Raw genomic sequence first — 22,012 nt, 5'->3', positions numbered from 1 at the left:
AAGGACTATAAAAGGACTATGGGAAATCCCAGATGGCGAACTGAGCTGGGTGGAAGGGTGGCAACGCGTCTGGGAGAGGAGGATTGGTTATTATAGTGTATTGATTATTGATTGTATGAGTAGTGTGGAGTGGAGGGTGCTTTGTGCACATTATTATAAAACAAATAATAATTGGATTTTTACCCAGTGTTGGGAGTGGTACCTGAGGGTTCAAGAGGTCGATAACAGCCTCAACTGCGACAACGTGTACCAAGACATTTGTGAACCGAGGTTCCACTGTAATGGAGAGTAATATCTAGGATGTTGGCTGCCAATTCTTTTTTTTCTTTTAATGTCAAACAATACCTAGTTTTAAATAGCTTAACTTGGGATGGAAGCTGGATGAGCCAGTTGTTGTTTGGACCCCATTATGACCCTACCACATCATATAAGAACTTTAATGAAGTGCTTCTCAAGAGGTGGCGGCCTGAAGGCATTGCATCGACCTGCCTGTAATCGTCAGCACAAGAGTAACCCACATCACCGCCGAATGTGAAGCTGCTGCTTTGATACTCGATCTCCGACATCAAAAGTAGAATTTATGAGCCTCCGGGAGGAGGTCAAATTTTAGAAGAATGACAATCCCTTCTTCCTCTAGGAAGACAGCCTGGGGCATTGCAGGAGGTCAAAATAAAAAGGCCAGGGACGGAATGGAGTCTAGTGGCAGAGACGAAGAGACACAAACAGACCCCCACTCATCCAAGAGGTGTGTCAAGGACTGGATAAACTGGTGACGTGTCTCTCTCTGCAACTTCATTCATGCAGATGGCCACGCTGTCTTGTCTGCCATGCTATCCAAAGGCCATGCTGGACCACAATGCACCAGATATAATCAACATATTAAAACAGACAGCCTAAGCAAGATGAACTTCTTATTATCCTAATGGTACTGATATTATCATCACACTTATTTTTACTCGGCTTATAAATTTGGACACAATTTGAAATCCTAAATTAATCTAAATAAGAAGAAAAGTGCAACGCTCTCCCCTGCCAGTTCCAGTACTCCATTTAATTGCCTGGGGTTAGAGATGTAAAAGAAAGGGGGACATATTGAGCTACAATAGCAGCTAATCCGGACAATGACTAGATTGGTAAAAGTGAACATACGGTGGCTGCAGAAGGGATCTGGGGCAAAATAAAGAGTCGAAAAGAGAAAATAGGGTCACCATAGGACCCCACCATGACAAAACATATCCATAAAATTAAAAAAACACAAAGCCAGCAATAAAGTATTTGCTTATTAGGCATCCTATTTCAAGGTTGCTTTAATTTAGTCATGCTTACTCAAGAAAACACAAAATTTGCCGTCTCAGTTGCATCTAACAACAAGACAGAAAGAAATTAAATAAAACCAATAAGAGACCAGACAGGTTAAGGCAGTGCTTCCTAACCTCGGTCCTGGGGGGCACACTGTGGCTGCAGGTTTTTGTTCCAACCAGCTTCTGTTTTTAATTGGACTCCTGGGCTAATTAAGTGATGTGTTATTTTCCAAATTTTGTGTTTTGGGAACAAGAAAGAAATTAGAAAACTAAGTTTGGTAAAAAAAAAAAATTAGATAGATATATCTATATACACACACATATACAGTGGAACCTTGGTTCACGAACGTCTCTGAACACATACAAATCGGGTTACGACCAAAAAAGTTCGCCAAACTTTTGCATCTGTTCACGACCACACACTCGGGTGATGAACAAGCCAGTTTCCCTTCCAGTTTGTACGCGCAGATGATTTCCACAAATGTTCAGTCTCTCCCTGTACAGCAAGTGAGCGTATATATATTTACATACAATTAATCCGTTCCAGACCATAGGAGCAGTATTTACATACAATCCTGTGGGGAAAATTACTTTGGGTCACAACCAGAGTTTTGGAACAAATTAGGGTTGTAATCCGAGGTTCCACTGTATATTATATTATTTTATATTCATATATATACATACATACATACATATATACACATACATATACATACATACACATATATATACAGTACTGTGCAAAAGTTTTAGGCAGGTGTGATAAAATGCTGTAAACAAAGAATGCTTTCAGAAATATAATGATTGTTTATTGTTATCAATTTACAAAATGCAAAGTGAGCGAACAAAAGACAAATCTAAATCAAATCAATATTTGGTGTTCCTACCTTTTGCCTTCAAACCAGCATCAATTCTTATCGGTCCACTTGCACAAAGTCAGGGATTTTGTAGCATTCTAGTCAGGTGTTTGATCAACCAATTCTACCAAACAGGTGCTAATGATCATCAATGTCACACGTAGGTTGAAACACAGTCATTAACTGAAACAGAAACAGCTTCAAACTGGGTGAGGAACAGCCAAACTCTGCTACCAAGGTGAGGTTATGAAGACAGTTTCATGTCATGGCAAGATTGAGCACAGCAACAAGACACAAGGTAGTTTTACTGCATCAGCAAGGTCTCTCCCAAACAAAGATTTCAAAGCAGACTGGGGTTTCAAGATGTGCTGTTCAAGCTCTTTTGAAGAAGCACAAAGAAACGGGCAACGTTGAGGATCGTAGACACAGTGGTCGGCCAAGGAAACTTAGTGCAGCAGATGAAAGACACATCAAGCTTATTACCCTTCGAAATCGGAAGATGTCCAGCAGTGCCATCCGCTCAGAACTGGCAGAAACCAGTGGGACCCAGGTACACCCATCTACTGTCCGGAGAAGTCTGGCCAGAAGTGGTGTTCATGGAAGAGTTGCAGCCAAAAAGCCATACCTCCGATGTGGAAACAAGGCCAAGCGACTCAAGTATGCATGAAAACATAGGAACTGGGGTGCAGAAAAATGGCAGCAGGTGCTCTGGACTGATGAGTCAAAATTTGAAATATTTGACTGTAGCAGAAGGCAGTTTGTTCGTTGAAGGGCTGGAGAGCGGTACAATAATGTGTCTGCAGGCAACAGTGAAGCATGGTGGAGGTTCCTTGAACGTTTGGGGCTGCATTTTTTGCAAATGGAGTTGGAGATCTGGTCAGGATTAATGGTGTTCTCAATGCTGAGAAATACAGGCAGATACTTATCCATCATGCAATACCACCAGGGAGGCGTATGATTGGCCCCAAATTTATTCTGCAGCAGGACAACGACCCCAAACATACAGCCAAAGTTATTAAGAACTATCTTCAGCGTAAAGAAGAACAAGAAGTCCTGGAAGTGATGGTATGGCCCCCACAGAGCCCTGATCTCAACATCGAGTGTGTCTGGGATTACATGAACAGACAGAAAGATGTGAGGAAGCCTACATCCACAGAAGATCTGGGGTTAGTTCTCCAAGATGTTTGGAACAACCTACCAGCCAAGTTCCTTCAAAAACTGTGTGCAAGTGTACCTAGAAGAATTGATGCTGTTTTGAAGGCAAAGGGTGGTCACACCAAATATTGATTTGATTTAGATTTCTCTTTTGTTCATTCACTGCATTTTGTTGATTGATAAAAATAAATGATTAACACTTCCATTTTTGAAAGCATTCTGTGTTTACATTGTCTACCATTTACGCAGATTCACTCCATAGAACATTCGCAAAAAATAAAATCAGACCTTATCCAACATCTGGTCCAGGCTTTGGTCTTGACAGATGCTGGCGCTAATGCTACGTACCGAGTTGCAGTACTCCAGGCGTGACAATAAGTCAGAGCAGACGGTCCAGAATAGAGAAGCCAGTGTTGTATTTAACCAGCCAAGACAGGCGCATGTCACTCCTCCCTTTAAGTCGCTACACTTGCCCCCTGTAGCAGCACACATTAAAGTTCAAATTCTTGATGCTTGCATACAGAGTAGTCAGTGATCAGCACCTGTGAAGATACTCAAGGTGCTATGCACTTACTCTCCCACTCGAGTTGGCCAGTGAACAGTGACTGGTGATGCCACCTCTACTGTTACCAACTCTCAATACGGAATCTTTTCACTTGTACCTCCTAGTTGGTGGAACAAGCTGCCCACCTCCAACCAAACTGCTGACACCGTCAATGCTTTTAAGAAGTGATTTTAAACCCCTACTGTTGAGTGAATGTCTATCAAATTGTTAATGAAGGTTCTTTGCTCTGTGGATATATATCATACCGTTAATTGAGGATTTCCTCGATATGTTAGCTTTACAGCACTGCACATGTAGTGATCAACTTTTATAACCTGTCCTGCTACACTTGTTCAAAAATAATCCTTAGACTGAGGTTACTAGATTACTTTGACCTCTTTAGTACTAGGGTGTTGTAGTGTGTTGCCTGAAGTTGCCTCGAAAGCTTGCATATTGTAATCTTTTTAGTTAGCCAATAAAAGGGGTCATTTTGCTTGACTTCTCACTACTTTGATCTCCTCTTTGGATAAAAACATCTGCTAAGCAAAAAACTTAAAAGTAAAACGTAAATGCAAATCATTCTTATATTACAACAAACTCATGTTAGAATTTAAAAGATTGCTAAGGGGATGTTTTAAGGCCACTACACAGTCACTAAGTGCAGCTCATTAATATTTCAGTTGTACACAATAAGCATCATTAGTACAATCACAGGACACAATAAATGAAGTCATCAGTGGATAAATATACTAGAAAGTGAGAAACCTCCAGAGAAACTAACAGGGAACTATTGGTACTTTCCAGCCAGCGTGACTGAAGAAATTCCAAATCAAAAACAATCTGTAGAATGAGGAATTGCGATTTGTAGAATAATATTTCTGCTTTTGTAGTAGAATATTCGAGATGAGAACAGGCCATTCAGCCCATTAAAGCTTGCCAGTCCTGTCCACTTATTTCTTCCAAAAACACATCAAGTCGAGTTTTGAAAGTGCCCAAAGTCTTACCGTCTACCACACTACTTGGTTGCTTGTTCCAAGTGTCTTTCGTTCTTTGTGTAAAGAAAAACTTTACAAATGTTTGTGTGAAATTTTCCCTTCACAAGTTTCTAGCTGTGTCCCCGTGTTCTTGATGAACTCATTTTAAAGTCATCATCTCGATCTGCTGGACTAATTCCCTTCATGATTTTAAACGCTTCAGTCAGGTCTCCCCTTCATCTCTGTAAAGGCTCAGCTCTTTTCATCTTTCTTCATAACTCATCTCCTGTAGCCCTGAATCAGCCTAGGCGCTCTTCTCTGGACCTTTTCTTGTGCTGCTATGTCCTTTTTGTAGGGTTGAGACCCAAACTGCACCCAGGACTCCAGATGAGGCCTCACCAGTGTGTTATAAAGCTTGAGCAGAGCCTCCTGTGACTTGTACTCCACACATCAAGGCGCTATATAACCTGACATTCTGTGAGCCTTCTTAATGGCTTCTGAGCACTGCCTGGAAGTCGATAGCTTAGAGTCCACTACGACTCCTAAATCCTTCTCATAAGGTGAACTCTCGATTGTCCGACCGCCCATTGTGTATTGAAACCTCACATTTTTACCTCCCATGTGTAATTCTTTACATTTAATGACATTAAATTTTATCTGCCACAAATCTGCCCAAGCCTGTCTGCGATGATACAACGGATTCCAAATTATCTGCTAATCCATCTATCTTGGTGGATTATTACTTACTTATATAATATTACTTCATAAGGTAGTAGTACATCAAAAGATGTGTATATTTGATTATCTGGTGTCTCTAAAGTGACCCAGAGCTGACCAGTATGGAGTCACACACAAGTTTGCTGTGACAAGCTGGGTTTCTAAAAGTCGGTCCCAGACTTGACCTCTTTAACACAGCACAGTGTAAGGCACAAGATTATCAGAGAAAGTACAGTACTCTAAAAGTTCTAACCTCACAGTAAGTTAAGCTTTTATTATACATACATGCATGCTATTATGAAGCATCTCTTTGCAGTTAATGATAATAAAATTAAAGACCATAAGCCTTTTCATTCACATTAGACAGATTCCAACATTAAGGTGTTGGCTCAAGTTGTACAGCTGGATGCCCTTCCCGACACTAACCCTCTCTATTTATCTGGACTTGGGACTGGCACCAAGCTGGGCTGGTAGTCTCTCCTGGTGGCTATTTAAGCCGCAGGGAGAATATTGAAAAGACTGGGTAAGTGTAAATATCTGGGATCAGTGATAACCTAAGATGGAACATCAGATGAAGAGATAACACAGAGGAGAGCAGTGTGGATGGAACAACTGGAAGAAGTTATCAGGAGTATCACGATATTGAAGAATTAAAGTGAAGGTTAAATGTCAGGTTTTTAAGACAGTGGTGAAAGCAGCAATGACGCATGGAGCTGAGTCATAGGCAGTAAAGGAAGAGCAGGAGAAGCTGGATGTGGCAAAAATGAGAATTTGAAGATGGCCTCAAAAAAAGGACAGAATAAGAAACAAGACAGTTTGAGATACTACAGAAGTGGGAGAGATATCTAAGCAAGGACAAGAAAGTATGTTAAGTAAGGAATAATAGACAAGGAATATGTGAGGAAAAGAGTGATGGGAATGCAAGTATGGGGGAAAAGAGAAAGTGAGGCAGACCAAAATGAAGATTGATGAATAAAGTAAAAGACGACCTGAAGGAAAAGGGTCTGACTGGTGAGGGGGTGCAAGACTGAGCTGTATGGAGAAGGTCAATCAAGCACATCAACCCCACAGAGAAGTGGGACAATATGAAGACGACGACATTTTCATTCACTAGCAGATTTCTAGGACCATTTAATAGCACTAACCAAGGTCATTCTGCATACAGCAGAAAAATCATAACTACAAAACATAACCAATGGAACAAGCGGGTTATGTGAAAACTCCCGTGTATGTAGCGGTTAGTTCAGGCAGTCTTTATATAGTGCAATTAATACACCCAGACACACAGTATCAAGTCAAATGGTAATGGAACAGTTACACAATGGCAACTGGATTTTTGTAGTAATTTTCACAAAGGAAAAAAAAAAAAAAAAAAATCAATGAAAATGAATAAGACCTGCTTCGAAACCCGCTTCTCTCTTCCTGGTATTTTACTGTGGAACTTGGTGCCATCACTACATTTTTTATAAAAAATAAAAAATGTCTAAGACTGTACTTTTGCATTCTCATTCAATAAGGTATTAAGTGTTGCTGAACTGAACCAATCTTAGCACAGGGCTGCAACATAGCAAAATGCAAAAAAAGCACAAGAGGGTCTGAATGCAGTCAAAGTAAAAAGTTTGTGAACTATATTTATGTCTAATTCCCATATAAAACATGGTCGTATCTTCATGTCAGTCCCAATAATGAACAAACACAGTCTTCTATAACTAAATATACACAGATTTTCAGAGAATTTTTGACCATATTGAATAAATCATTCAAACTTTGAAACTGAAAACTGGAAAAAGTAAGTGACCCCTAAACTAATAACTTTTTAAAAAGCTCACTGCAGTCACAATTTCACACACCTGTAGTCCATTTAATGAAACGAGTTCAGAGGTGTGGTGCCCTAGAATGACTTTGATTGATCACAAACACTATAAAGTTTGAGTCTGAGCTTTTGACAAGAAGCATATCACGATGGGAATCGCGCCTCGCACAAAAGAGCTGTCTGAAGAGCTATGATCGAGAATTGTTCATCTACATAAGGCTGAAAAGGGTTACAAAGTCATCTCAAAGATTTGAGATATTCATCAGTCTACTGTTGGGCAAGTTGTCTATAAATGGAGACAATTTGGTATTGTGGCTACACTGCCTAGAAGTGGGCACCCTGCCAAGATGACCCCAAGAGCACAACGCAAAGTCAGCAATGAGGTAAAGAAGAACCCTAGAGTGACAACAAAGGACTTGAAGAAGTCATCAGAACTGGCTAACATCTCTGTTCATGAGTCAACTATACACAAAACACTGAACAAGAAAGGAGTCCATGGCAGGACACCAAGAAGGAAGCCACTGCTATCAAAAAAGAACATTGCTCAATGCCTGGAGTTTGTGAAAGAGCACTTGGACACTCCACAACGGTACTGGGAAAATGTTTTGTGGAGTGATGAAACCAAAACTGAACTATTTGGGAGAAACAAGCACAACTTCATTTGGCATAAAAAGGGCACTGCATATCAACATCAAAACATCATCCCTACAGTGAAGTATGATGGAGGGAACATCATGATTTGGGCCTGCTTTGCTGCATCAGGGCCTGGACAGCTTGCCATCATTGAGGGGAAAATGAATTCACAAGTTTATCAATAAATTCTCCAGGATGATGTGAGGGTGTCTGTCTGTCAACTTAAACTCAGAAGAGGCTGGATGATGCAACAGGACAATGACCCCCCAAACATCGCAGCAAATCCACAGCACAATGGCTTCAGAAGAACAAACTCAGCCTTGTGGAGTGGCCCAGTCAGAGCCCAGAGCTCAATCCTATTGAGATGCTGTGCACTAACTGGATGAGAGAGAGCCATACACAGAAGACAACCAAAGAATATGGAAGATTTAAGGAAGTTCTGCAGGGAAGAATGGGCTCAAATCCCCCCCACGCGATGTGCAGGTCTGATCAGCAGTTACAGGAAGCGCCTGGTTGAGGTCACTGCTGCCAAAGGATGGTCAACCAGTTATTAAATCCCAAGGTTCACTTACTTTTTCCACTACCACTGTGAACGTTGAATGCGTTTGTAAAATAAAGACATGAAAGAGTAGAATTGTTTGTGTGTCATTGGCTTAAGCTCAGTGTGTATATCAGGACCCGTGACTTAGATGAAGATCAGATCACTTTTTATGACCAATTCATGCAGTAAACCAGATCATTCCAAAGGGTTCACATACTTCTTACTTTGACTGTACTGTACACTCCAAACCTGTATGTTAACTGGCTTCCAAAAAAGCTAATTAAAAGAAACTTATTTATTTCTTTAAAAACACAGAAAAAACCTAAACATTAAGGGTGTACAGCTTTGCCCCCAATACAATTCAAAACACAAAATGCCATTTATTTTATACATTTGACTGTGGTAAAACGCCACAACTCAAGAGAATTCGAGTAGCTTTGTTTTCTTTGAACTGTCCAACTCAGATCTCCAACTCTGTAGGGCATTTATGTAAAATGTCCGACTCTGAAACTCCGATTACCCATCTGCCTTAGAACACGTGAATGGAATGCCGTATTGTCGTACAAAAATGCATAAGATCTCATTATGAGCTAGAATTGTTTTGTGACACATTTTTGCGAGGGGTCTGCATTCCCTTTAAAGCTCAATCTACAGCTCAGTTACACATTGAAGGAAACAACTTTACAAACTAACATTCACTCAATTTATTTATTATTCTATCCTATTAATGGCAAACAGGAATCTATTATCTCATCCCAAAATTAAAATATGCATAAGAAGCAACTTACCTTTGGACAGAGGCAATTCTCATTCTTAAATCCAACTTCGTTTTATTCATCTAGTTTAGTAAAGTTCATAAACTTGGAAAACTGACCCTCTGATATTGAACTTACCCCTGAAATATCAAAACACTCTGGGAGACTTTTCAGTTTTGAAACCATCTTTTCGGCTGCTAATTTTTTCGCTTCTTTTTTTGATCTTCCATTCCCTGTAAACACAGATATTGAAAACAGTCTTTCAATGGCACAACCTTAGGGGAAAAATCTAACGGAACACTTTTTGTAAAATACTTAACACAACTCAAATGTTATCCTGTGGGCATCTAAAGTAATCCAAGTAGGGACGATGTCTATCAACATAAAAGTAGCTACAACTTTACTCTACTGCCATAAAATGTTCAGTTTCATTTGGTGAAGCTCAAATAAAAAAAAAAAAAAGAAAACTTACTACAAACATACAATAGAACAGTAATCGTCGTTCTTCTGCAACCCTCAAACAACCAGTTTAATTTCAGTATTTTTCAATTCAAAGTTATTTCTTCATAAACATGCTAGATATTAATTTTCCAAGTGAAATTGTGCTCTTAAGTTAATTGCATTCTATTACATTTTAAAAACAAAATCTTGCCTGCACTGGCACTTCACATTTCAGTCTAAGCGCCACAGAAGAAAAGCTTACAAATTTACCAAATATGTTCAATTGTCAAGCTAAGACTGTTATCAAGTACTGATTTGTGCCTTGTGGTTACACATACCTTTAAAATTGCTTATACATGCAATTTTTTAAAAAATAAAAACACCAATATTATGAGATTCAGCCATTTGTTACTGTGAAGGACCAAGTGCTGAGCTATCACCTTTCACCCCCACGGTGTTTGGTTTCCTTACAACAAAACAAATCACAGCAAACTTGTTGTGCCAAGTGGTTGGTTTAGCTGCAATTTATGTTGGTATTTATGCCAAGCCAAATTAACATTTAGAGATATCTCAAAATGAATTTCAGATATCTTAAAATGTAATTTACTTTAAGATATCTGACACTTGCTTTGAGATATCTTAAAATAATTATCTTCACATTTTAAGATATGGGCAATACATTTTGAGCTCTCAAATACATTTTCAGATATCTCAAAATAATTGTGTCTGCATTTCAAGATATCTCAAATTAAAATGCATGAAAGGTTAATTTAAGATATCTGAAAATTCAAGATCTCTCAAAAACCATCCATCCATTTCCCAACCTGCTGAATCCGAACACAGGGTCACGGGGGGGTCTGCTGGAGCCAATCCCAGCCAACACAGGGCACAAGGCAGGAACCAACCCTGGGCAGGATGCCAACCTACCGCAGTCTCTCAAAAGCATTTCTTGTAAAAGTGCCTATTATTATTTCAATGGGACTTCTTGTTTATTTTGAGATATCTTGGTCAGTTGGTTGGTAGGTAGGTAGATAGATAGATATGAAAGGCACTTTATAAAGATAGATAGATACTTTATTAATCCCAAGGGGAAATTCACAGATATCTTGTATAATACATTATATTTATATTTCAGATATCTTAAATTGTATTGTAGATATCTGAAAATGCTATTGAGATATCTTGAAATAATTGAGTGTCATTTTAAAGATATCTTGAAATACAATTTCAGATATCTTGAAATACATTGTTCGATATCTGACAATGGAGCAGAGACCCATTTTAAGATACCATGAAATTAATTTTAGATATCTAAAAATGTATTTTAGATAACTTAAAATTCACTGTTTGAGATATCTTAATTATATTTTGAGATATCCTAAAATAACTTCCCACTAATTTTAAGATCTCAAATTCATTTTGAGATATCTTAAAATAGACATGAAGTCTCATTGAAAGAACAGGAAATTTTACAGGAAGTGATTTCGAGATCTCAAAAATGAGATATCTTGAAATGCACAGGAACTTATTTTGAGATTTCAAATTGCATTTAAGATATCTTAAAATGCTTTTCAGATATTTCAAAATGTACAGCATATCATTTCAAGATATCCATCCATCCATTTTCCAACCCGCTGAATCCGAACACAGGGTCACGGGGGTCTGCTGGAGCCAATACCAGCCAAGACAGGGCACAAGGCAGGAACCAATCCCGGGCAGGGTGCCAACCCACCGCAGGACACACACAAACACACCCACACACCAAGCACACACTAGGGCCAATTTAGAATCGCCAATCCACCTAACCTGCATGTCTTTGGACTGTGGGAGGAAACCCATGCAGACACGGGGAGAACATGCAAACTCCACGCAGGGAGGACCCGGGAATCGAACCCAGGTCCCCAGATCTCCCAACTGCGAGGCAGCAGCACTTCCCACTGCGCCACCGTGCCGCCCCATTTCAAGATATCTTGAAATCTATTTAAGATATCATAAAATGCTTTTTAGATATCTTAAAACTGATGCATTTTTAGATATCTGTAATTCAATTTGAGATATCTAAAATGCATTTCCAGATATCTTAAAATTCATTTTGAGATATCTCTAAATGTTAATTCAGCTGGCCATAGGAATTTATGTGGGAATTCGTACAAACAAAAGAAAAACCATACTAGGAATATGCGAAAAATGAGTATTTCCAGATCCCTTTTGTAGTCACAAACATGCATCGGGAACATGGAAGGTGCTGATCAGTACTCGACTGCTGTCTTGGCTTGAAAAAATGAACTTATTTGGCAAGTTTTTCAGATTCTTCCAAACCCATTGCCCTCTATTGTAAAGCAACAGAGTCGGCAAGATATTTTTTTAAACTTGTAGAAAGCACTTATCTTCAGAAGACAATTTTGTCTGACAAATGCATATAACTGTATACTATGTGCATGAAGAAATAAACTTTAAATTTGAAAAATCCCAAACTTTATCCTTTAACAAACTCAATTAGACACATTCATTCAAATTATTGTAAATAATCTTAAAATGGTGCTGCTGCTTCTGCCACTTCTTGGATCCCGTCTCTGAATCCTCAGATGCACTCAGTTGTTGTCCATGCCGAGTTTGCACATTCTTCCTTTGTCTGCGTGGGCTTTACAATGGGCTCGTTAGATTAACTGTCACTCTGTAAACAGGCGAGTGTGTGCATGAATGGGCCTACCTACCTTGCGTACAATACAGCTGGGACAGACTCGAGACCACACATGACCTGAATTAGGTTCTGCAGTTTGAGAATAGAGTGTTATGGCTCTTAAAGTGAGGTATCAAATAGGTTGCAGATGGCAAGTACTATGAAATTTAGATGGAAGGAGAGTGAACAGGAGGATTGCCTGTAAGAAATTAAGCAAAAGAACAAGCATCACATGGCAAGAACAGATGTGCCAGTGAACAGTCAACCTTGGTTGATTGTGTTTCACTGCTATGCTGGGAATCAGTAAGGAAGCAACAAAAGCTCACAATCTAACTGGTGCACACATTTATGTTGATTGTAAGAAAGCCAGATAAGAGGCTTCTAATCAATTCAAAAGATATGGGGAGTTTAAAATGCAGTATGTAAATGGATACAAAGTAGGCTTAAATATAGGAAGCAAAACGTTACAGTTAAAGTATAATATGATCTTGATAAGAACACAAATGAGTTGGGCAAGTTTACAGAGGATACTAAACTGGGTGGAATGGCAGATAATTTAGAATCCGCTGAATCATTACAGAGGGACTTGGGCCAAATTAAGACTTGGAGAAGTTGGGGAGTCAGATAGAGTTTAATGCAAGCAAAGGTTGTGAAGGATGGCTGGGGCCCTTAACACACATTGAAAGGACCGGGGGAGAGAGCGCGTCCTCAGGGTATTATCTCCCCTGGATTGCTAGATGGCAGCCGGCCCTTGGCTTGCTGCAGCACCATGGTCTCCCCACAGGGCATCGTGGGATTTGGAGATCTTTCAGTCAACCCTGTAGGGTGATACCAAGGGGTGGTTCGGGGACTAACAATGGTTACTGACAACCCACAGATCACCTCCAAAGACCTGCAAGAACATCTTGCTGCAGATGGTGTATCTGTACATTGTTCTACAATTCAGTGCAATTTGCACAAAGAACATCTGTGTGGCAGGGTGATGAGAAAGAAGCCCTTTCTGCACTCACGCCACTGTTATCTTTTTGTTGAAAGTACAGTAAATTATTATGCAGGCTGAGATGGGTTCCCAAACTTTTTCATATGTATGTAATTCAATATGCGTAACAGTGTGTATATGTGATTCAATACATGTACCAGCATTTCAATATAGCCATACTAAAAAATTTTTCATTTTTTTCCTTTTTCTAAAAAGGCACCTCACACATGGCCAAGTATTACATTGCATCAGCCCTTCCATTTTCACAAAGAAAGGCAAATGTTTACTCTTCTTCTTCTTCTTCCATCTCAACAGTTGTACTGCCATCCATTGCATTGTTTTTGAAGGTGAATGCCCACTCTCCACCACGCCACTGCAACACGTGCATCACATTGCAATGTGTAATAAGGGCGGCTTCCTGATGTGCTAAACCATGGTAAAAATGATGCATGAAAATTTCTCCCAGTTACCAAATTTCAATCAGCGTACCATGCACCACCAAGTTGGAAGTCTGAAACTTAGGAGGAAGGTCTGGAAGTCATAGTGGAAGACCAGTCCCTTCCCCACATTTACTAGTTAAGAAACCAGTTTTCAATTCAAAAGCATGATCATGTGTGTAGGGACTTCCTGTTTGTGAGCTACTTTCATTTTCCAGAGTTATTACTGAACAGTATTTTAGCAAAAAGTACATGGATTTTGCTCATTGTGAGCATAAGACTGAATGTGTGGATCTTGCATCACGATTAATGTGAGAATTTTCATGAACATTTATGATAAAGTTTGTGGTTGTCCAGCACTGGTCACCAGAAACGTTATGCCCATTCTCAAAGAAAATAGGCAAGAAAAAATTTTTTGCAGCTATAACTGCCAGCTACATAAGATAAAAAAAAAATGTGGATATACAGTAGCATTCCCTTAGGTGAACGATCAGCCGATTAGTCAGCTTGTAGCAGCAAGAAACCTGGCAGGCCCATCATCATGTCCAGAAGAGAACTCTCTTTAGTTTTACTGAAGTTTTTTTTTTTTACTAAACTTCAGTTCAGCCTCACGAGTGTCCACAGGTGAGGGTACAACCAGGACTGTGGAGTTGGACTTTGGAGTTACAGCTGCTTTGGGTTTGATATTTAGTGCCCATGTATGTGAAACTCGCACCCAAAACAGAAGCTGGGTTTATATTTTCACGATGGTGAAAACTATTTTTTTTTTTTATAAACTCTGCATCTCTAATCAAGTAACAAAAAGGTATCATTTTCATTAGGTGTGAATATAAAATCAATACTATACCAATTTCCTCAAATGTTTCCATTCTGCAAGTTACAGAATACTGCCATGTGCCAGCAGGTCCCACCTCCACAGTTGCAGAATAAACTGGAGGCCTCCATCCTTTCTGAATAGCCATTTCCTATGAAAGGAGTCAACACAGTAAGTCATCACATGATATGCTCGTAATAAGCTTGTCAGCCGCATCTTATACTGGAAGGAGGAAATAGTACTTAGCAGAAGGGAAAAAAAGCAAATACAGGTCTTCCCAAAGTATATTATGAAAAACAAACCTACACATTTAGAAAACCACAGGTATGATGGATACATCGTATGCAAAGCTGGTAAACTGCCAGGTAAGCATTTAAAATATTATTTCTGTCGGTTCCGAATTTTCAGGGTTAAAAAAAAAAAAAAAGCTTGAAATTATTGTTGTGAATTTAGTTTGCAACTTAAAATACATGTTAAAGAATATTTAGCCTAATTAGCTGTTCTACAAATAATACACTACAGACTACATCACACAGAAGAATCTCAGTTAAAGTTTTGAGCCCAACTCCGAACCACCCTAACAACAACAACTGCTAAAGAGTGAGGAGATGAACATGTTCACTAAAAACACATCCGCTTTAAGGTCTGAAAGAAAAAAAAAAATGATATACAGTGAAACCTTGGTTCACGACCATAATTCGTTCCAAAACTCTGCTTCGGTTCACGACCAAATCGGTTTACGACCAATTTCCCCCATAGGATTGTATGTAAATACAATTAATCCGTTCCAGACCGTACGAACTGTATGTAAATATATACATTTTTTAATTTTTAAGCACAAATATAGTTAATTATACCATAGAATGCACAGTGTAATAGTAAACTAAATGTAAAAACATTGAATAACACTGAGAAAACCTTGAACAACAGAGAAAACTAACACTGCAATAGTTCATGCTATAGCGCTACCATCTGCTGGCTAAAAACACTTTTTTTTTTTTTTTGAGTTTTAAGCACATGGGAAAAAATGAACATTTGAAAAATCCGTAATTTAATAAATCACCAAGAAAAGTAACATTTCAACAACGCAGGCTACGAACCGATCGCTGTAAACAGAAGTGAAAACAAAAACAAGCCTTCTCTAAAAATGAGGAAACCCAACATCTGGTGATGTCCAGGAGTTCAAGACTTCAGGCTGTCATTGTCAGCAAAGGGTTTTCAACCAAGTATTAGAAATGAACATTTGATTTCCAGTTATTTAATTTGTCCAATTACTTTTGAGTCCCTGAAATGAAGGGATTGTGTTCAAAAAATGCTTTAGTTGCCTCACATTTTTATGCAATCGTTTTGTTCACCCCACTGAACTAAAGCTGAAAGTCTGCGCTTCAACTGCATCGGAGTTGTTTCATTTCAAATTCATTGTGGTAATGTACAGAACCAAAATGAGAAAAAAGTTGTCTCTGTCCAAATATTTATGGACCTAACTGTATAACGTTGAGTCATGTGGATGGGTTCTGGTGAGCACTCAACAGGCAGAAACTAGTAAGTCCAGAAGTGACAAAGGTGAAACAGGATGTACAGTATGGTGAGCATGTGCTCCAAGCACCCAATCTCATAAATACAGTGGTACCTCGGGTCACAACTGTAATTCATTCCAAAACTCAGGACACGACCCGATTTGGTTGCGACCTGAACATAATTTCCCCATAAGATTGTATGTAAATATAATGAATCCGTTCCAGACCGTATGAACTGTATGTGCTTCATAATCTTAAAAAAATGTTTATTTACAGTTAATTATACCATAGAATGCTGCGGTGGGTTGGCACCCTGCCCGGGATTGGTTCCTGCCTTGTGCCCTGTGTTGGCTGGGATTGGCTCCAGCAGACCCCCCGTGACCCTGTGTTTGGATTCAGCGGGTTGGAAAATGGATGGATGGATGGATATACCATAGAATGCACAGTGCAATAGTAAACTAAATGTAAAAACACTGAATAAAACTAACATTGCTAGAGTTCGCGCTACACCCTTACGAACCGCTCGCTGTAAACTTACGAGTTTTAAGCACAAGGAAAAAAAAAATTAAAGTCTGAAAAATCCTTAATTTATACAAAAACTAACCATAAACAACCAAGAAAACTAACCTTGCATGAGTCGAGTTCTGGCATGAAGTGAGGAGGAAGCTGGGTGGAAAGGAGGTTAAAGTTTTGAGGGAGAGTCCGGCTCCGCGATGGAGGGATGTTCTCCTCCCGGTGTTTTCTCGGGTTTCTGGTGTTTTTAGCCGTTTACCTGGTAGACCAGACTTCACAAAATAGCGGTCTAATGTGACTTGCCTTTTCCTGCGCCATGAAAATTTTTCGGAAATGCAAGATGACATGGTCGTTCATCATGTTTCACTCTTTTCAATGATTTCTTTCTTTAATTGGATTTCAATTTTCTTCAAACCTTTCTTCTCACCAACACTACCACTCTTCACTTGCTTAGAGGCCATGGTTAATTGCAAAATTAATGGCAAAACACACGAAATAGAGCATAGCGAATGCACGCACGTCTGACCGAGAACGATGTACAGGGAGAGACTGAACATGTGCGGAAATCATTTGCGCGTACAAACTGGAAGGGAAACTGGCCGCCAGTGATTTTGTTCGCCACCACAGCATGTGGTCGTGAATAGATGCAAAAATTTGGCAAACTTTTGGATCGTAACCCGATTTGTACGTGTTCGGAAACGTTTGTGACCGGAGGTTCTACTGTAGGTCATTTTTGTGGATTGTAAGGCACTAGCAGCAGCCGGTTATTTGTCATTTTCTTTATTATTTTGTTACTATGTTCTTCCTGTTTTACCCATCTCTCTAAATTATTAAAGTTAATTAACAAGTAACATTCATTTGTTGACTTTTGGCAACCCTTTTACTGTTATAGGTTCAGGGTTGCCTTGTGGGTGCACTTACACTTAATACTAGGACTAAAACAGTCAAATGAAATTAAAATGAAGAAATCTGGAAATATACATTTTCAAAAATACCTGGAGAGTTCCAATGATGTTGCTGTGATTTGTTTGTTCTTTAGGAGAATCCGATCCTTCCACCTTTGGCACCTGAAAACTATTTAAAACAGATTACAAATGATAATCGATTATCATAATGTACTTCATAAAAATGAATAACATCAAAGAGCGGAAAAAATTAAACAATGTGTGTTTACTAGTTGAGCAAATGACAATTCACAGCCCTGCATTTGAATACACAAAGAGTTTATTTATAATGTTCCTAACTCCTAAAGTGGACATTTTAAAACATCGACAACACACTAAAACGCGAAGGTCTGCGTGTGTCCCGTCCCTCAGAGCAATCTGATTGGTCAGTTTGACTTTGGGGTGACTGGTCTGTTTGTGGCGACACACAAATCAAAAGCGGGAATGTGAGACACACAAGCAGAAGAAAAGCTACACACTGTTTGAGTTCACTAAAATTGTTCTAAGTAAGCAAACCATGGTTAGATTTTTAAATTTAAAATTCTGCAGGTACTATTCTGAAACTATTTAAAAGAGCCAAGGATATAAACACCTTGCAGCTGGACACATTGAAATGTCACAAATGTTGTGGCACTTCCCTATGCTACTATAGCACAGTAATAAGGATTAGGTGGATGGGACAAATTCTTCTAGAAACACTTAAGTGCAAAATTAAATAAAGGCCCGGTCTGAGTAGGATGATTTGTGATACGTAAAGTTTTTAAAATTCTTTCTTCAAGAAGCAAATGCAGAACCAGACTTTTCAAGTTCCCACACAAACATGGTCTTCACTTGAAAATAAGGAAGCACAGGATACTCCAGTTCTCTTTTTCTTGAAAGATGGTTTCTTATGCGCCTACAGTGCATCACTTGCAATTTAATTGTAATTCTGGAAAAACTTGGAAAACAATTTCAAGACAGTTCATTTTTAAAATTCAATTCATGCAAAAATGGGCAAAAACCCAACACCAACTCATTTATGTGATTGGTGTTTAGCATTCCCCCTCCCCCCCCCAGTAAAATATTAATGCACAGGAAAAATTAATTATACTGTCAACTGACGTGGCACTTGCATTACGTGCCAAATGTCAAATAATTATCAAGGAGTCCAATAACTTAACTTCACTATACAGGCATCAGCTCTGGAAACACTAATTTAATTTAGAGCCAGGCAAACACTGCAGTCAGTACAACATAAAGGACCTCAACCTTGCAGTTGTGATGTCGGCAAGATGTAAAAATGACTTGACTTATTTATTTTTTAAACAGTGGGTGCAAATATGTCAATAACGCCCTCATACATACTATAAAACAGGCAGACCAGATTCTTTTAAAAGAAAAGACTTTTGTTAAAACAACCACAATAAAAGGATTTAGCCCTCTGACAGAAAGTGACAGTAATCATAACATCCACACTACCATTTATTTCCCACTTTGTCCAAATCAGGGTCACGGGCATTGATGCCAAGCCTGATGGCATCACATACAAGGACGTTCACAGTCCCTGAGAGTCTTCAAGCAACTTAACAGGACTGTACTCGAGTAGTCTTGCAGAGACAGACGTATAAAACGCATAATTGGAGAAAAAGCAGTGTGAATTTAACTTAAAAATGATGTTACACTTGGAAGAATTAGGGGGTTCACTCATCCTACTTCGCTTATTCGAAGCTGGGTTACAGGGGCAACAGTCTTGGTAGTGGGGCCCATATGTCCCTTCCCCAGTCACACTTGTCATCTCATACTGAAGAGATTGAAGACGCAGGGCTTGCTGGGTGGAATACCTGTGGGTCTCTTCACAGCTCGTTATGCCAAGCTGGCTGAATTTCTGTTTGTGCTGTGGTACCGAGTATTGTAAAATGTTCACTGGCATTGGGATTAAATACAAAAATTCTGCCATTGTGACATCCCTACATGTATACATAGTTTCTGGACTCAGCAGACAAACTGATATTTATTACAATAAATTTAAAAAATAGACAAAAAGACATGTGCTGCCTAAAATGAACACAATATAAAAGGGACAACATCCATCCATTTTCTAAACCTGTTTATCCTCAGCAGGGTCGCAGGAAAAGGGACTAAATGTACTGCAGAATAATTTACCTAATTCTAATTAATTAATTTAATGGAAGAAAAATAAAGTGAGCAAAGAATTGTTTTACTAAATCTGACACAGCAATGAATAAAGTGTGAAGTATCTGTAAGTATAACTCACCTAACTCCAGCTTCGCCTTTTAAAATATTTAATGCAGCCTCAGATGCATTGTGTTTTGCAGCCTTTTTACTTGAACCTTGTCCTTCATTTAGAAAAGCAGAGAAAATATGTATTATTTAAGGAAGTGGAAGGGGGGTCTTAAAAATGGCATTTATCAAGTTTCAGTTAATGGTTTGCCATCAATTACATAAATTTCCTATACAAACATTTTAACAAGAATATTCCACAAATCAAAAGTACACCATAATAAAACAGTCAGTTATATATATATATATATATATATATATACACACACACACACACACACACAGTACTGTGAAAAAGTTTTACGCAGGTGTGAAAAAATGTTGTAAACAAAGAATGCTTTCCAAAATGGAAGTGTTAATCATTTATTTTCATCAATCAACAAAATGCAGTGAATGAACAAAAGAGAACTCTAAATCAAATCAATATTTGGTGTGACCACCCTTTGCCTTCAAAACAGCATCAATTCTTCTAAGTACACTTGCACACAGGTTTTGAAGGAACTCGGCTGGTAGGTTGTTCCAAACATCTTGGAGAACTAACCACAGATCTTCTGTGGATGTCGGCTTCCTCACATCCTTCTGTCTCTTCATGTAATCCCAGACACACTCGATGATGTTGAGATCAGGGCTCCGTGGGGGCCATACCATCACTTCCAGGACTACTTCTTGTTCTTTACGCTGAAGATAGTTCTTAATGACTGGCTGTATGTTTGGGGTCGTTGTCCTGCTGCAGAATAAATTTGGGGCCAACCATACGCCTCCCTGATGGTATTGCATGATGGATAAGTATCTGCCTGTATTTCTCAGCATTGAGAACACCATTAATCCTGACCAAATCTCCAACTCCATTTGCAGAAATGTAGCCCCAAACGTTCAAGGAACCTCCACCATGCTTCACTGTTGCCTGCAGACACTCATTATTGTACCGCTCTCCAGCCCTTTGATGAACAAACTGCCTTCTGCTACAGCCAAATATTTCAAATTTTGACTCATCAGTCCAGAGCACCTGCTGCCATTTTTCTGCACCCCAGTTCCTATGTTTTCATGCATACTTGAGTCGCTTGGCCTTGTCTCCATGTCAGAAGTATGGCTTTTTGGCTGCAACTCTTCCATGAAGACCATTTCTGGCCAGACTTCTCCGGACAGTAGATGAGTGTACCTGGGTCCCACTGGTTTCTGCCAGTTCTGTGCTGATGGCACTGCTGGACATCTTCTGATTTCGAAAGGTAATAAGCTTGATGTGTCTTTCATCTGCTGCACTAAGTTTCCTTGGCCGACCACTGTGTCTACGATCCTCAACGTTGCCCATTTCTTTGTGCTTCTTCAAAAGAGCTTGAGCAGCACATCTTGAAACCCCAGTCTGCTTTGAAATCTTTGTCTGGGAGAGACCTTGCTGATGCAGCAGAACTACCTTGTGTCTTGTTGCTGTGCTCAATCTTGCCATGACATGAAACTGTCTTCCACAACCTCACCTTGGTAGCAGAGTTTGGCTGTTCCTCACCCAGTTTGAAGCCTCCTACACAGCTGTTTCTGTTTCAGTTAATGACTGTGTTTCAACCTACGTGTGACATTGATGATCATTAGCACCTGTTTGGTACAATTGGTTGATCAGACACCTGACTAGAATCCTACAAAATCCCTGAATTTGTGCAAGTGGACCGATAAGAATTGATGCTGGTTTGAAGGCAAAAGGTAGGAACACCAAATATTGATTTGATTTAGATTTTTCTTTTGTTCACTCACTTTGCATTTTGTAAATTGATAACAATAAACAATCATTATATTTCTGAAAGCATTCTTTGTTTACAGCATTTTTTACACCTGCCTAAAACTTTTGCACAGTACTGTATACAATGTGTGTGTGTGTATGTGTATATATATATATATATATATATATATATATATATATATACACACACACACACACACTGTATACACACACACAGTCATATGAAAAAGTTTGTGAAGCCCTCTCAGCCTGCATAATAACTGACTCTCCTTTCAACAATAAAGATAACAGTGGTATGTCTTTCATTTCCTAGAAGTACTGCGGTGTTTTCCAAACAAAGATTTTTAGTGACGCAGTATTTAGTTGTATGAAATTAAATGAAATGTGA

General features: G+C 39.1%; 1 protein-coding gene across 1 annotated transcript in view; it reads right to left on the bottom strand.

Moving 5' to 3' along the window:
• Nucleotides 1–22,012, bottom strand: part of prkra (protein kinase, interferon-inducible double stranded RNA dependent activator) — a 33,464-nt gene that overhangs the window by 6,000 nt on the left and 5,452 nt on the right. Inside the window, exons 3-6 of the mRNA XM_028806229.2 lie at nt 19,870–19,951; nt 17,667–17,745; nt 14,675–14,792; nt 9,429–9,523 (exon numbers count right to left, since the gene is read on the bottom strand). Coding sequence (XP_028662062.2) covers nt 9,429–9,523; nt 14,675–14,792; nt 17,667–17,745; nt 19,870–19,951 — 374 coding nt within the window. The remainder of the gene's footprint in view (nt 1–9,428; nt 9,524–14,674; nt 14,793–17,666; nt 17,746–19,869; nt 19,952–22,012) is intronic.

This window comes from Erpetoichthys calabaricus, chromosome 8 (assembly GCF_900747795.2).
Source record: "Erpetoichthys calabaricus chromosome 8, fErpCal1.3, whole genome shotgun sequence".
NCBI lineage: Eukaryota > Metazoa > Chordata > Cladistia > Polypteriformes > Polypteridae > Erpetoichthys > Erpetoichthys calabaricus.
The sequence above is the reverse complement of the archived record's forward strand: the minus strand, read 5'-3'. Positions and strand labels throughout refer to the sequence as shown.